The 13,649-nt window shown below is 47.9% G+C and overlaps 1 protein-coding gene across 2 annotated transcripts in view; it reads right to left on the reverse strand.

Moving 5' to 3' along the window:
- LOC309383260 (receptor expression-enhancing protein 6-like) overlaps positions 1-13,649 on the reverse strand; it is an 18,355-nt gene continuing 4,706 nt past the window's right edge. For both annotated transcript variants that reach the window (XM_081935588.1, XM_081935589.1), the window contains exons 2-5: positions 8,465-8,558; positions 6,581-6,719; positions 5,978-6,146; positions 1-93 (exon numbers count right to left, since the gene is read on the reverse strand). In XM_081935588.1, coding sequence (XP_081791714.1) covers positions 59-93; positions 5,978-6,146; positions 6,581-6,719; positions 8,465-8,558 — 437 coding nt within the window. In that variant the 3' untranslated portion in view covers positions 1-58. The remainder of the gene's footprint in view (positions 94-5,977; positions 6,147-6,580; positions 6,720-8,464; positions 8,559-13,649) is intronic.

Raw genomic sequence — 13,649 nt, forward strand, 5'->3', positions numbered from 1 at the left:
TAGAGTTTCCAGCTCAGATTCGGAGAGCCTTTATTTTTGATCGTCAAAGGGGCGCCACTCAGTCCTCTGCCTGCAGGGGGCGTGGTAGGACTCCTGAAAAACAAAGAGAAGAAAATGAGTCCTTAGCTGGAAACGAGGAGGTAAATACCTCTCCCATAACCGTGGAAGGGAGCTTCGTCATTGGCCAGCAGTTCTCCTAGGCCAGACACACCTAGTTTTTAATTAAATGTGGTCGCAGAAGACCTTAGAACACTACATGGTGTTAGGCACTGATTGTAGCACTGATGAAGTAACCTAGTTGAGTAAGAAGAAAACCACCAAGGTCAGAGAGCACCGAGGAATCCACAAAAAGGGAACAGGGATAAGCAGGGATTAGTACAAGACAAACAATCAAGCCGTATCTTAATGAAGGAACTACCAAGAGAAAAACATTCTTCCACCAACACTGATGGGGCAAGCCACTAGGAGTAAACCCCACTCCCTCCTAGCACTGATGATATCACCTAGTTTGGTAATGAAACATCTGCATTACAACCACCAACTCAGAGAGCAGCAAGGAATCCACAGAAAGAGAAACTCGGATAAGCAGGGATTAACACCAGAGGGAAAGATGAGGACACAGGAAAAGAAGAATCATTAATAGAATTCCAAGAGGAGTGCACAGTTGCAACTGAGAAAGAAGAAGGAGCAGTAGGTGGGAACCGAGATCTACTAGCGCAATAAATCCTACTTATAAAATATAAACATGGAAGAGAAAAAAATTGATTACAATCAATATAAACGGACTTAATTCAGCTGTTAAAAGAAGGAAAACATTTCATAAATTAGAGAAACTAAAATTGGACATAATCTGCTTACAAGAAGTACATATCCAAAAGCAACATGAACAAATATTGGTTCAGCCAGTTATATGGACAATAATAAGAAAATACTTTTAATAGCTATTTATGCTTCCAATGACAATCAAAAGGAATTCTATAGAAAACTACACATGAAAATAATTGAATTGGATTATGTCAATATTTATATGATGGGAGATTTTAATGGAATTGTAAACCAGAACATGGACTATAAAACACAAAAAACCCCAATAAAATTAAATAGACTCTTCCAAAATCCTTCTTTAAAATGATAATGAAATAGACTTAAAAGATGTATGGGGAGAAAGAAATCCCACAAATAAACAATATACCTTCTATTCAAATAGAGTCTATTTAATAGACATTCATCATGGTCCAGAATAGATACGATATGGGTTACAACGGAATTGATTTGTAACATACAAGAAATTGACATAGAAACGAGTACCTGGGCAGATCATAATCCAATGACAATCAAATGGAAAGGACAAAGGAGAAGATCTAGATCAGTGGTTCTCAACCTTCCCAAGGCCCCAGACCCTTTAATACAGTTCCTCATGTTGTGGTGACCCCCAACCATAAAATTGATGTCTCGGTTCCTAAGACCATCGAAAATATGTGTTTTCCGGTGGTCTTAGGCGACCCCTGTGAAAGGGTCATTCGACCCCCAAAGGGGTCCCGACCCACAGGTTGAGAACCACTGATCTAGATGGACATTAAGCAATACTATATTAAAAGAGAAGGACTTTGTACAGAAAATGGAGAAAGAACTGGCTTTATTTTTCAAAGAAAATAGAAAAGAAGACACACTTTGGGACACAATGAAGGCCGACGCCAGAGGCTTGATAATAGACTACACAAGGAAAAGAAATACAAAGGAAAGACAAGCCTTCAAAGTACTAACTACAAGAGACTTGAAAAAGAGTTACAGAAATCTCCACAAAAAAAAGGACATCAAAATAAAAATGGACACGATTAAACATAAAATGGGATTAATGGAGAAGGAGGAATTAGCACAAAAAATTAGAGGTGCTAAACAGAACTATTTTGAAAATGCAAACAAACCAGGCAGATGGTTAGCGTACAAATAGAAAAAAGAGCGAGAATCAAGAAAAAACATTGCAATTACTGGATGATCAAGGGCAAATTTGCCATGGAAATGAAGAGAAGAAACAAATTATGCAAGATTACTATGGGAAATTGTATGAACAAGAGAATATAGAAGAGGGAGGAGCTAAACAATATTTACAAAAAGTGAACTTTCCCCAGATACCTAAAGAAACTGAAATGATGTTAGAAGGCAAAATAGCGATGATGGAGTTAACTGAAGCCCTTAAAAAACAAAACAATGGCAAGTCTCGGATGGATTGCAGGAACCGTCGTGTCTCCCATTATTAGAAGTTATGAAGGAGGCTATGTCAAAGATGAGGATATCAGAAGCATATGTTACACTTGTGCTAAAAGAGGAGACCGATCCACTTCAAATTAAGAACTGTAGACTTAGTTCTCTGATACTAGATACTAGAACAAGAGGAGGATTTGGCCTACCGAACTGGGAGTTACACTACCAGGCAACAAGCTTGATATGGGTTAAGGAGTGGATAACATTAAGAAATTCTAGATTACTGACTGTAGAAGGACATGATTTGTTGTTGGGATGGCACGCTTTCTTATGGTACAAGGGAACTAAAACGCAGGGGTATTTTAGAAGACACTATATACTTGAGGCTTTGCTATTAAATTGGGGGAAGACTAAAAGGCAACATTATTTAAAAATGCCAGTCTGGTTATCAACTATTGAAGCATTTTCATATCCAATAACATACAAAAAGGAACAGTCAGATATGGTGAAATATTGAATGCAGAGGGTGAACTTAAATCTATGCAAGAATTGGAACAGTAAGGAATAAAGATGAACTGGTTTTCATACGTGCAGATACATTCTAGGAATAGGAAACTACAGACCTATCAGCCTGACCTCAATACCAGGAAAGATTCTGGAAAAAATAATCAAGCAACGAATTTACGAACACCTAGAAGTAAACAAAGTAATAGCCAAAAGCCAACATGGGTTTGTCAAAAACAGATCATGCCAGACTAATCTTATTGCATTCTTTGATAATGTGACAAAATTAGTGGACCAGAAGAATGCCGTTGATATAGTTTACTTGGACTTCAGTAAGGCTTTTGGTAAGGTAGACCATAACCTACTACTAAATAAAGTAGAAGAATGTGGGTTAGACAGCATCACCACCAGATGGATTCGTAACTGGCTGACCAACCGCACTCAACGTGTAGTCCTCAATGGAACTGCATCTACATGGAGGGAAGTATGCAGTGGAGTACCCCAAGGCTCTGTTTTAGGCCCAGGACTCTTCAACATCTTCATCAATGATTTGGATGAGGGCATAAATGGGGAACTCATCAAATTTGCAGATGACACCAAGCTGGCAGGAATAGCCAACACTCCAGAAGATAGGCTTAAGATACAGAAGGATCTTGACAAACTTGAACATTGGGCACTATCTAATAAAATGAAATTCAATGGTGAAAAGAGTAAGGTTCTACATTTAGGCAACAAAAATGGAATGCACAGGTACAGTATAGGTGGTACCGTGCTCAATAGTAGTAACTGTGAGAGGGATTTGGAGTTCTAGTGGACAACCATTTAAATATGAGCCAGCAGTGTGCAGCAGCTGCCAAAAAAGCCAACACAGTTCTAGGCTGCATCAACAGAGGGAGAGAATCAAGATCACGTGAAGGGTTAATACCACTTTATAAGGCCTTGGTAAGGCCACACTTGGAATACTGCATTCGGTTTTGGTCACCACGATGTAGAAAAGATGTGGAGACTCTGGAAAGAGTGCAGAGAAGAGCAACAAAGAGGATTAGGGGACTGGAGACTAAAACATATGAAGAACGGTTGCAGGAACTGGGTATGTTTAGCTTAAGAGAAAGAAGGACCAGGGGAGACATGATAGCAGAGTTCCAATATCTCAGAGGTTGCCACAAAGAAGAGGGAGTCAAGCTATTCTCCAAGGCACCTGAGGGTAGAACAAGAAGCAATGGGTGGAAACTAATCAAGGAGAGAAGCAACTAAGAACTGAGGAGAAACTTCCTGACAGTTAGAACAATTAACCAGTGGAACAGAAGTTGCCTCCAGAAGTTGTGAATGCCCCAACACTGGAAGTCTTTAAGAAGATGTTGGATAGCCATTTGTCTGGAACGGTATAGGGTTTCCTGCCTAGGCAGGGGGTTGGACTAGAAGACCTCCAAGGTCCCTTCCAACTCTACTATTGTATTGTATTCTAGATCTGATAAAGATCTTACAATGGAAGGTTTCCATGATAAAATGACTGAGTTGGATAAAACTTTGACAGCTACTGATGAAAAGCTAATTTAAAAACTACGTGGACATTTACAAGAGGTTAAGCTAGAAGAAGAACAAGTTAAAGAATCTATGATTGCTTGGGGGGAAATTTTTGGACATGGGATCGAATTAGAGAAATGGCAAAAATTATGGTCTCAAAATTATAAAATGACAATGACAGCAGCATATAAAGAAAACTTGCATAAGATGTTTTACAGGTGGCATCTACCCCTGACGAGAATGTTCAAGAACAAATAGGAAAAGTGTTGGAAATGTCATCAGACACCGGGATCAAACTACCACATATGTGGTGGACTTGCACAGAAGCTAAAAGGTATTGGACTAAAATCCAACACCAGGAAAAACAATCCTGCAACACTCTAATCAAGAGAAAAACTGCTCTCCCAGCAACGTTCACAGGACAAGCCACTAGCAAGTATATAAACAGGGAGCAAACCCCACACCCACTACCAGCACTGATGACATTACCTAGTAGGGTAATGAAACATCTGCAACAAAACCACCAAGCTGAGAGAAAGAACACCAAAGAATTCACAGAAAGAAAAACTCAAGAGAAGCAGGGATTAGCACCAAAGAGTCAAGCAATATCCTAATCAAGAAAGAACCAAATGAAAAAAAAAACATTCTCCCACCAACAGTGACAGAACCCACTGGTGTATAAACAGAGAGCAAACCCCACACCCCCTACCAGCACTGATCATATTACCTAGTAGGGTAATGAAACATCTGCAACAAGACTAGCAAGCTCAGAGACCCCCCCAAGGACCCCCCAATCTTACAATAGCCTCGTCCCCATCTGTAAATCCCACCCAGAAAAACTCTGTGGCTGATGGATAAGCCTGCATATAGGGAGTCCTCAAATTAGGACCTTAATAAAGCCTGCCCATTGCGATCATTAACTCACATTGGAGGTAAAACGGGTCAGTCATGCTACCCGTGGGGGGGGGGAGATGGACAACCCTGACCTTTGTCTCCTGGTGGGCCCACCTGCTCAGAAAGAAAAGTCAAGGAAATGCCGAGGGCAACAGGGGGTCAGATTCAGGGAGTGCAGGTAAGGGGCTTTTCATCGGGGGGGGGGGGCTGGGGAACGCCTGGAATCCAGCCACTGGACCCCCCCCTCTAAGGAAGCCACATTACCTTCGGGGTACCATTCACTTCCCTTCCCTACCGGTTCCCAATTGTGAGCACGCGCCAGTGGTGGGTTCTGGATCCGGTTGCAAGCGGTACGGTGCAACGGGGCCGGGCGTCCACCACATGAATGCGCGCAGCACACACGCACACATGTGCAGCGTGCGCGTGCATACTTACCGCCCACGATGCTCCAGCTGCTGGGTGGAGCGTCATGCAGGAGCTGTATGCTCCGTGCGTGGAAGCCCCAAAACCTCAAATCCTGCTCGGGAGGGCGGGAGGGCCCTCCAGAGCGCTGCACCGGAACGGTACCAGGCCATACCGGTCGTACCCCACCACTGGCACGCCCCACCTCCGTGAATGCACATTTGGCAGAAAAGGGGTCTAAATGGGATGCCATAAAGCGGGTGGAGGTGGGCGGGGCCACCCACGATTTCCGCTACTGGTTTGGGTGAACCGGTCCAATCCTGTGGAAGACCCCCTCCGGTTGCCTTCCATTTTGCGAGCACGCCTGGCAAGCTTTACCCAAGCCCCTGCACCACCGCTCCCCCCGGAGCCTTGACATCGCCCCTCCCAACAGGGGACTGGATCACCTTACCTTCCCGGGAGGCGGTGGAGGCGATGCTGGCAGCGCGGCCGGTGAGGTCGCTGAGGACGCTGTCCACCGTCTGGTGATGCTTCAAAAACCAGGGCCGGATGAAGCTGCGGTAGAGCACCTGCGAGCCGTTCCACGAAAAGGGCGCCATGCACCACAGCAGGAAGAGGCACTGCGGGGAGGGAGACAACAGAGGAGGGTCGGCGGGGTTGGGATCTGCTCGGGGGTGCGGGTGAGGTCTCTTAGGGCACCAGAAGGCCTGCATTGAAGCGTGAAGCCAAATGCTGACCAACGTTGCCATCAAGTGGCATCCGCAGGTAGACTACCCCTGAACATGGAGTCTCTGCTGATCGATGCCCAGAGTCAGACGGGAGTTGCTCCCAGTTCAGCCACGATCAGGCGAATTGGTAGTAGCAGCGGCAGTAGGCTCCGCCCTCCCACCCGGACGCCCCTGTGCATGCGCAGGAGTGTGGCACGCAGGAGCACGCTCCAACCGGTAGTAAAAAAAAGTTGGCAACCCACCACTACCCATAGTAGATCTGGAGGGGGCCGCTGTCTCCCCCCCTCCCCCCCCCCGGCTCTTTCCCTCCTTCCCTCCCCGCATACCTTGCCGGCATAGTAGAAGGGGAACCAGTAGAGGAAGGTATCGGAGAAGAATTCCACCACGCTGAAGGTGCCGTAGACCACCCAATACGTCAGCCAGGTGGTATCGTCATCCTTGGCCGGGCTCTCGATGGCGCGGATGCTGAAACCGAGAGGGGGGAGAGAGGGTCAACCCTGCCCCTCGGATGCTCGTGGGGAGGGGGGAATCTGCACGCAGACAGGCCCCCGGGGGAGACAGGAACCCCACTTCCGCATCCCAGACCTCCCAGAAAGACCCAATTCCCCATGTTGGCAACCTCTCCACTCCAACTCTCCCGCCAACCAGGAGTTTTCCCGGAGACGGGATCCCAAGAACGACGGCTGGGGCATGAATGCAGATTGAAGACACTGTTCACCCTGCTAGAACCCCCCCCTCCCAATCGATCCCTGGGGGTTGCAGGTGGTCAACTCTGAAGCTGCCACAACGGGGCTGAGGGATGGGGAGGGGGGAATAGAGATAGCTGGGGGAGGGAGGGGATGAGGCGTTGTAGCCAAAACAAAATAGTTTCCTCCTCTGGGAACCAAGGCCATTCCCACAGGGGGCAGGAGAGAGGAGGAGTTATCAGGCACTTTGATTGGACCATGTGATCGATTGTTTGGGGAAAGGAGGAAAACTTTGAATTAGGTGAGAACTGGGGGAATCTTCAGAGTCAGTCCCGGCCAAAATGATTTACCCAATAAAACGCTTCTTTGAGGAATCTGCCGGCCTCGGAGTTCCGTTTGCTACGGGTGTATTAGGTGGAACCCCGACACAGGTCGTTCTCGACTTACAACGGTTTGCTTAGCGACCATTCCAAGTGACAACGTCACTGGGGAGGGGGAAAGAGGGCCGTTTTTCACACCTACGACTGATGCAGCATCCTGACGGTCACGTGATTTCCATTTGGATGCTTGACAACTGACTCACACTTATGACGGTTGCAGGGTGCCCTTGACTTTCGCAAGCAAAGTCAAGAGGGAAGCCACTTAACAACCGTGATACTAACTTAACGACGGTGGCAAGAAAAGTTGTAAACATGGGGGGTGAAGCTCCCTGAAGTGTTTTGCTTAGCAATGGAAATTTAGGGCTCCATTGTGGTCGTAAGTCGAGGACTGCCTGTCATTAATTCATCCTTCAGTTTACCCCTCAACCCCGGGGATGAGAGCCTTTTAAACCACGGCTAGCTGACCTCAGTGGAGCCCCAAACGGGGAATGGGATAGGGTTAGTGCTTTGATGCGGCGGGTGGGAGGGTGTTCTGAACCAGTTCCCCAAACATGACCAACTCTCTGAACTCAAAGATTCCTTGATTCGGAGCCCTGGCAAAAGGTTCCTCTCTCACCGCAGGCTAACAAGTCTGTCCGGCAGGGAGATGAGTAGTTGTCTGCCCCATCTATTCATCTCCGCCCCCTGCCTTTGATCCCCAGAGCTCAGGTGGGGCCTCGCTAGCAGCGGTGGCTCTTCAGTCCCAAGGACCGGCCCATAGATTTCCACTGCTCTCCTCTCCTCTGCCTTCTGTGCATCAGGCACTGGGCCCAGCTGTTCCTCCTCTTCCTCATCAGCCACCTCCAGACCTGGGGGCTCTTGATTCTCCATCTGAGGGCTGACGGACAGCCCAGGACCCCCTCTGTCTGTCTGTCTGCCAGCTCCATTCCTTCTTCCCCCTCGGAGCTCCCAGGTTTCCCTGATGCTGACCCTGACTCCCACCCCTCCTCCTCCCCCTCTGATTCGGCTGGACAGGCCACAAGAGGGGCGACTCCTGAGCCAGCCCCACATCAGGCAGGCAGCTGCCCGGCTGGGCATGAAGCAGGAATGCCCCGCCCACCGCGGTGGCCATGGCCCCCTCCTTGCGGGGGACGGGGGGACTTACGAGACGTAAGCCGGGTAGAGGAATCCGATGAGGTTGCAGATCAGAGAGGCCCCGTAGCCAAACATCAGGTAGAGCCCCACGAAAGCCAGGAAACCTGCAGGGAGGCAGAACCACCCAAGAGGCTTTAGCTTCCCCGTCCTTCCCTCCTTCCGGGAGCCGGTCAGGACACATCAGCCGGGAAGAGCTTTTTTAATCCCAAGCGGTCACAGGGGGCCCAGGAGGCCTGGCCGGGTTTAGCCCAGTTCTCTGGGTTGGAAGCTGTTTGAAAGGGGGGGGGGGGAGACAAAACTGAGCAGAACAAAGAGATGTTTCTTCCTTGCTTTTCCTTTTCTTCCCTTCTCCTCTGTCTCTTTCCTTCCTATCTTCTCCTTTCCTCTTCCCTCCCCCCCTCTTCCTTTCCTTCCCCTCCCCTTCCTCTCCATTTCCTTGCTTCCTTCTTCCTCCTTCCCTCCCTTCTTTCCTTCCTCTCCATTTCCTTCCTCCTTTCCTTCCTCCCTTCTTCTCCTCTTCATCTCCATTATCTTCCTCTCAAATTTCCTTGCTTCTTCTCCCCTTCCTTCCTTCTTCCTCTCTCCCTCCCTTCTTTCCTTCATTCCACTCCCTTTCCTCTCCCTTTCCTTGCTCCTCCCCTTCCTGTCTTTCCTTCCTTCCTCTCTCATTCTCTTCCTCTGCATTTCCTTGCTTCTTCCTCCCTCCCTTCTTTCCTTTCCTTCCTTCCTTCTTCTCCTCTTCATCTCCATTATCTTCCTCTCAAATTTCCTTGCTTCTTCTCCCCTTCCTTCCTTCTTCCTCTCCCTCCCTTCTTTCCTTCATTCCACTCCCTTTCCTCTCCCTTTCCTTGCTCCTCCCCTTCCTGTCTTTCCTTCCTTCCTCTCCCATTCCCTTCCTCTCCATTTCCTTCCTTCCTTCTTCCTCCCTCCCTCCCTCCTTTCCTTCCTTCCTTCTTCTCCTCTTCATCTCCATTATCTTCCTCTCAAATTTCCTTGCTTCTTCTCCCCTTCCTTCCTTCTTCCTCTCTCCCTCCCTTCTTTCCTTCATTCCACTCCCTTTCCTCTCCCTTTCCTTGCTCCTCCCCTTCCTGTCTTTCCTTCCTTCCTCTCCCATTCCCTTCCTCTCCATTTCCTTCCTTCCTTCTTCCTCCCTCCCTCCCTCCTTTCCTTCCTTCCTTCTTCTCCTCTTCATCTCCATTATCTTCCTCTCAAATTTCCTTGCTTCTTCTCCCCTTCCTTCCTTCTTCCTCTCTCCCTCCCTTTTTTCCTTCATTCCACTCCCTTTCCTCTCCCTTTCCTTGCTCCTCCCCTTCCTGTCTTTCCTTCCTTCCTCTCTCATTCTCTTCCTCTCCATTTCCTTCCTTCCTCTCCATTTCCTTCCTTGCTTCTTCCTCCCTCCCTCCCTTCTTTCCTTCCTTCCTTCCTCTCCCCTTCCTTTCCTCTCCATTTCCTCCCTCCCTCCTTCTTATCCATCTATCCATCCATCCATCCGTCCATCTGTATAACAGCCCATCTCACCACAGTCATTCTTGGCATCGCAGAGAGGATTAAAACCCCATAATATACAATATAAAAGACACTGGCTCCAAGTAACAGCAATGCTAACCAAGTGAACCTTGCCCAGGAGTCAAAAACCATTCCATTCCATTCCAGTCTGGTAAAGTCAAGAATATTGTTTGTTTGTGTCTTTTGGGCTCCGGCCAAAACCGCTTTTCATTCTCCCACGACTTCTACAAAGAAGGCCGCTGTGATTTTTAAACTGATTTCCTTCTACACTTTTTCTCCTGTTTCTCACAGGTGTGAATGTTTTATTATGCCATTTTCAAAATGTTTTGATTGATCGTTTTCAGCCATTTTTATTTCAATGCAAACACCTTTTGAGAGCTGCAGGGAGTTAGCACCCAGCCCTCTCTCCTAGATGCCTGGACTTCAACTCCCAGAATCCCCCAGACAGAAGGAGGAGGAGGAAGGAGGAAGAGAGGGAGGAGGAGGAGACGAGGAAGGAGGAAGAGGAATAGAAAGAATAAATGAAAGAGAAGAGAGGGAAAGAAGAAGGGGAGGAGGAAGATAAAAAGGAGCAGGAAAAGGAGGAAGGAGGAAAAGGAGGAAGGAGAAGCAGAAAGAGGGAGGAGGAGGAAGGAGAAAGAGAGGTGGAAGGATGAGAAGGAAACGAGGAAGGGAGGAGGAGGAATAGGAGGAAGAAGTGGGAGAAGGAGAGGGGAGGGGAGGGAAAGGAGGAAGAACAGAAAGAAGGGAGGGAAGGGGAGGAGGAAGATAAAAAGGAGCAGGAAAAGGGGGTAGAGGAAGAGGAGAAAGGAGAACCAGAAAGAGAGGAAGGAGAAGGAAGGAAGAGGAGAAAGAGAGGTGGAAGGAGATGAGGAAGAGAAGGAAGAAGTGGGAGAAGGAGAGGGGAGGAAAGGAGGAGGAAGAAAATGAAGAAGGAAGAGGAAAAGGAGAAAGGGGAATCAGAAAGAGGGAGGAGGAGGAGGAAGGAGGAGAAAGAGAGGAAGTGGAAGGAGATGGAGACAAGGAAGGAGGAGTAGAAGTGGAAGAAGGAGAGGGGAGGGAAGGAGAAGGAAGAGAAAGAAAGAGCAAGAGGAAGGAGGAGAAGGAAAAAAGCATGGGATCCCCCTTTTCTGTTCAGGATCTCAAACCACGTGATCCTGTCCACCATTGAACCGTCTTTCCAAGCAGCCTCTGTGTTTCCAGGGTCTTTTCCCCCCACTTGGAGCTGAACCCAGAAGGACGTTTCTTCCAACAGAGCGAAGGAGAAGAGGGAGGCCTGGAAAAGTTTTAAAAGTAAATTAAAAGTTTTAAGGAAAGGAAGCTGTGGTTTCTAGGCCCACCCCTTCCTCTGCAAGCAGATGAAGACCCCCAGAGATATAACGGAAGAGGGCCACGGAAGGAGCGTGCAACACAAGCAAATGTCCGATGAGGCTGGGGAAAAAATAATAATAAACCGTTTGACTTCTGACAAAGCAGAATCTACCTTTGATCAGAAGATAAACCTCTTTGCCAGCTGGGGATCGAGTCATCAGGATAATGGATAATAAGCTTAACAAACTATTTGAAGAATGCTCAGCTTTGCGTGGGACGTACCATCCGCCGGGGTGGGTAAATGGGAAAGGTCTACGGCAGGGGTGTCCAAACTTGGGAACTTTTAAGACTTGTGGACTTCAACTCCCAGAATTCCCCAGGGGAATTCTGGGAGTTGACGTCCACAAGTCTTAAAGTTCCCAAGTTTGGACACCCCTAGTCTACAGAGATTCTCCACCATCCAGGTGATGTCCCAAAGGTGCTTTTCCCCCCAAGAGGCAACTGGAGTCTCTCGGGGGGTTTTTTCCCCCTCCTTGAGGGTGTGTCGCTTCTCCTCCGAGAAGCTTCTTTTCTGTTCAGTTCTGCCGTTCAACTTGACCTCAGAACAGAAGCAGTTCCTCGGAGGAGAAGCGGAAATGCCTTCGAGGCAAAACCAAGAGAGTCCAGTTGCCTTTTGAAAAAGCACCGTTATTTTGGGTGGGGTGGGGGAGGGATGGGAAACTAGCTGGGGTGGGCAAAAGGAGTGAGTGCGAAGCACGCAAGGGTGTGTGCAGAGTGCATGAGCCTCTCTTGTTCTTCCTCCCCCTTTCGTGGGGTCCGGCCTGCTTTCCCTACGAAATCTTTTGGGGGGGGATCAAAGAGGAGGGAAAGGAAGAAAGGGTAAAAGCAGAGGAAGTAAGGGAGGGGAATTAAGAGTAGGAGAGAGGGAAAGGAGGAGGAGAAGGGAGGAGGAGAGAGGGAAAGAGAGGGGAAGAAGAAAGGAGGAAGGAAGCAGAGAAGGGAGGTTGAGAAGATGAAGGAGAAATTTTGTTGCAAAATAAGATGGAGGCATGGGGGTAGCAAGAAAGTGACCCCAACTGTATTATTTATATTTATTTATATATATACAAATATATATATATACAAATATATGCACAAATACAACAAACACACACACACACACATATATATGCAAAAATAATTATAGAGACTAATGATGAAGAGACAAATGTTAAATAGCAATTAAAAGAATGTACTGTGAATGAACTTTGAAAGGGAAAAATAAAAAAACACTTTCAAATAAAAAAGAGCTTACAAGGCAACCGATAGTGATCTGATGACTAATTAAGGGACAACCTTGGGAGGCTCGCTCGGATGAGTTGCGATGTTGTTGACAGACGGACCAAAAAGTCACAACTGAGTCCAAGTTTTCATTCTAAGCCCATTGTTGCTCCATTGTGTTAACCTTCCGTAGCCATGGCGTCCCTGGGGAGGAGGGGGCCTTTGTGTTCCCCCCTCCACTCCCAAGAGATGCCTCCCGTACACGTGGGTCGATTCCGAACCAGGGGCGATTGGGGCTCTGGACCACTATTTCTCAACCCTGGCAAGTCTGAAAAGGGTGTGGACCTCAGAAGATGAAGATGCCTGGACTTCAACTCCGAGAATCCCCAGCCAGGAGGAGGAGGAAGAGAGGAAGTGGAAGGAGGAGGAGGAATAGAAAGAAGAAATGGAAGAAAGAGAGGGGAGGAAAAGGAGGAAGAACAGAAAGAAGGAGAAGAAGGGGAGGAGGAAGATAAAAAGGAGCAGGAAAAGGAGGTAGAGGAGGAAGGAGGAAGAGGAAAAGAAGGAGAAGCAGAAAGAGGAGGAGGAAGGAGGAGAAAGAGAGGTGGAAGGAAGAGAAGGAGACGAGGAAGGAGGAGGAGGAAGAGAAGGAAGAAGTGGAAGGAAGAAGTGGGAGGAGAGGGAAGGAAAAGGAGGAAGAAGAGAAAGAAGGAAGAGGAGGAAGAGGAAAAGCAGAAAGGAGAAGCAGAAAGAGGGAGGAAGGAGGAGAAAGAGAGGAAATGGTAGGAGGAGAAGGAGACGAGAAAGGAGGAGGAGGAATAGAAGGAAGAAGTGGGAGAAGGAGAGGGGAGGGAAGGAGGAGGAAGAGGAAGGAGGAGCAGGAGGGGAAGGAGGAAGAGAGGAAGAGGAAAGAGGAGAAGGAAAAAGTGTAAAAGAAGGGGGGAAGGAGATGGGGAAAGAGGGGAGGAGGAGGAAGAGAGGAGGAGGAGGAGGAATAGAAGGAGGAAAAGAGAAGGAAAGGGGAAGGAAGGAAGAGGAAGAGAAAGAAGGAGCAGGGGAGGAGGAAGGAGAAAGGAGGAGGATGAGAAGAAGGAGAAGGAAAAAGAAGAGGAGGAAGG

Source organism: Natrix helvetica (assembly GCF_964273705.1).
Source record: "Natrix helvetica genome assembly, chromosome: 1".
Lineage (NCBI taxonomy): Eukaryota > Metazoa > Chordata > Lepidosauria > Squamata > Natricidae > Natrix > Natrix helvetica.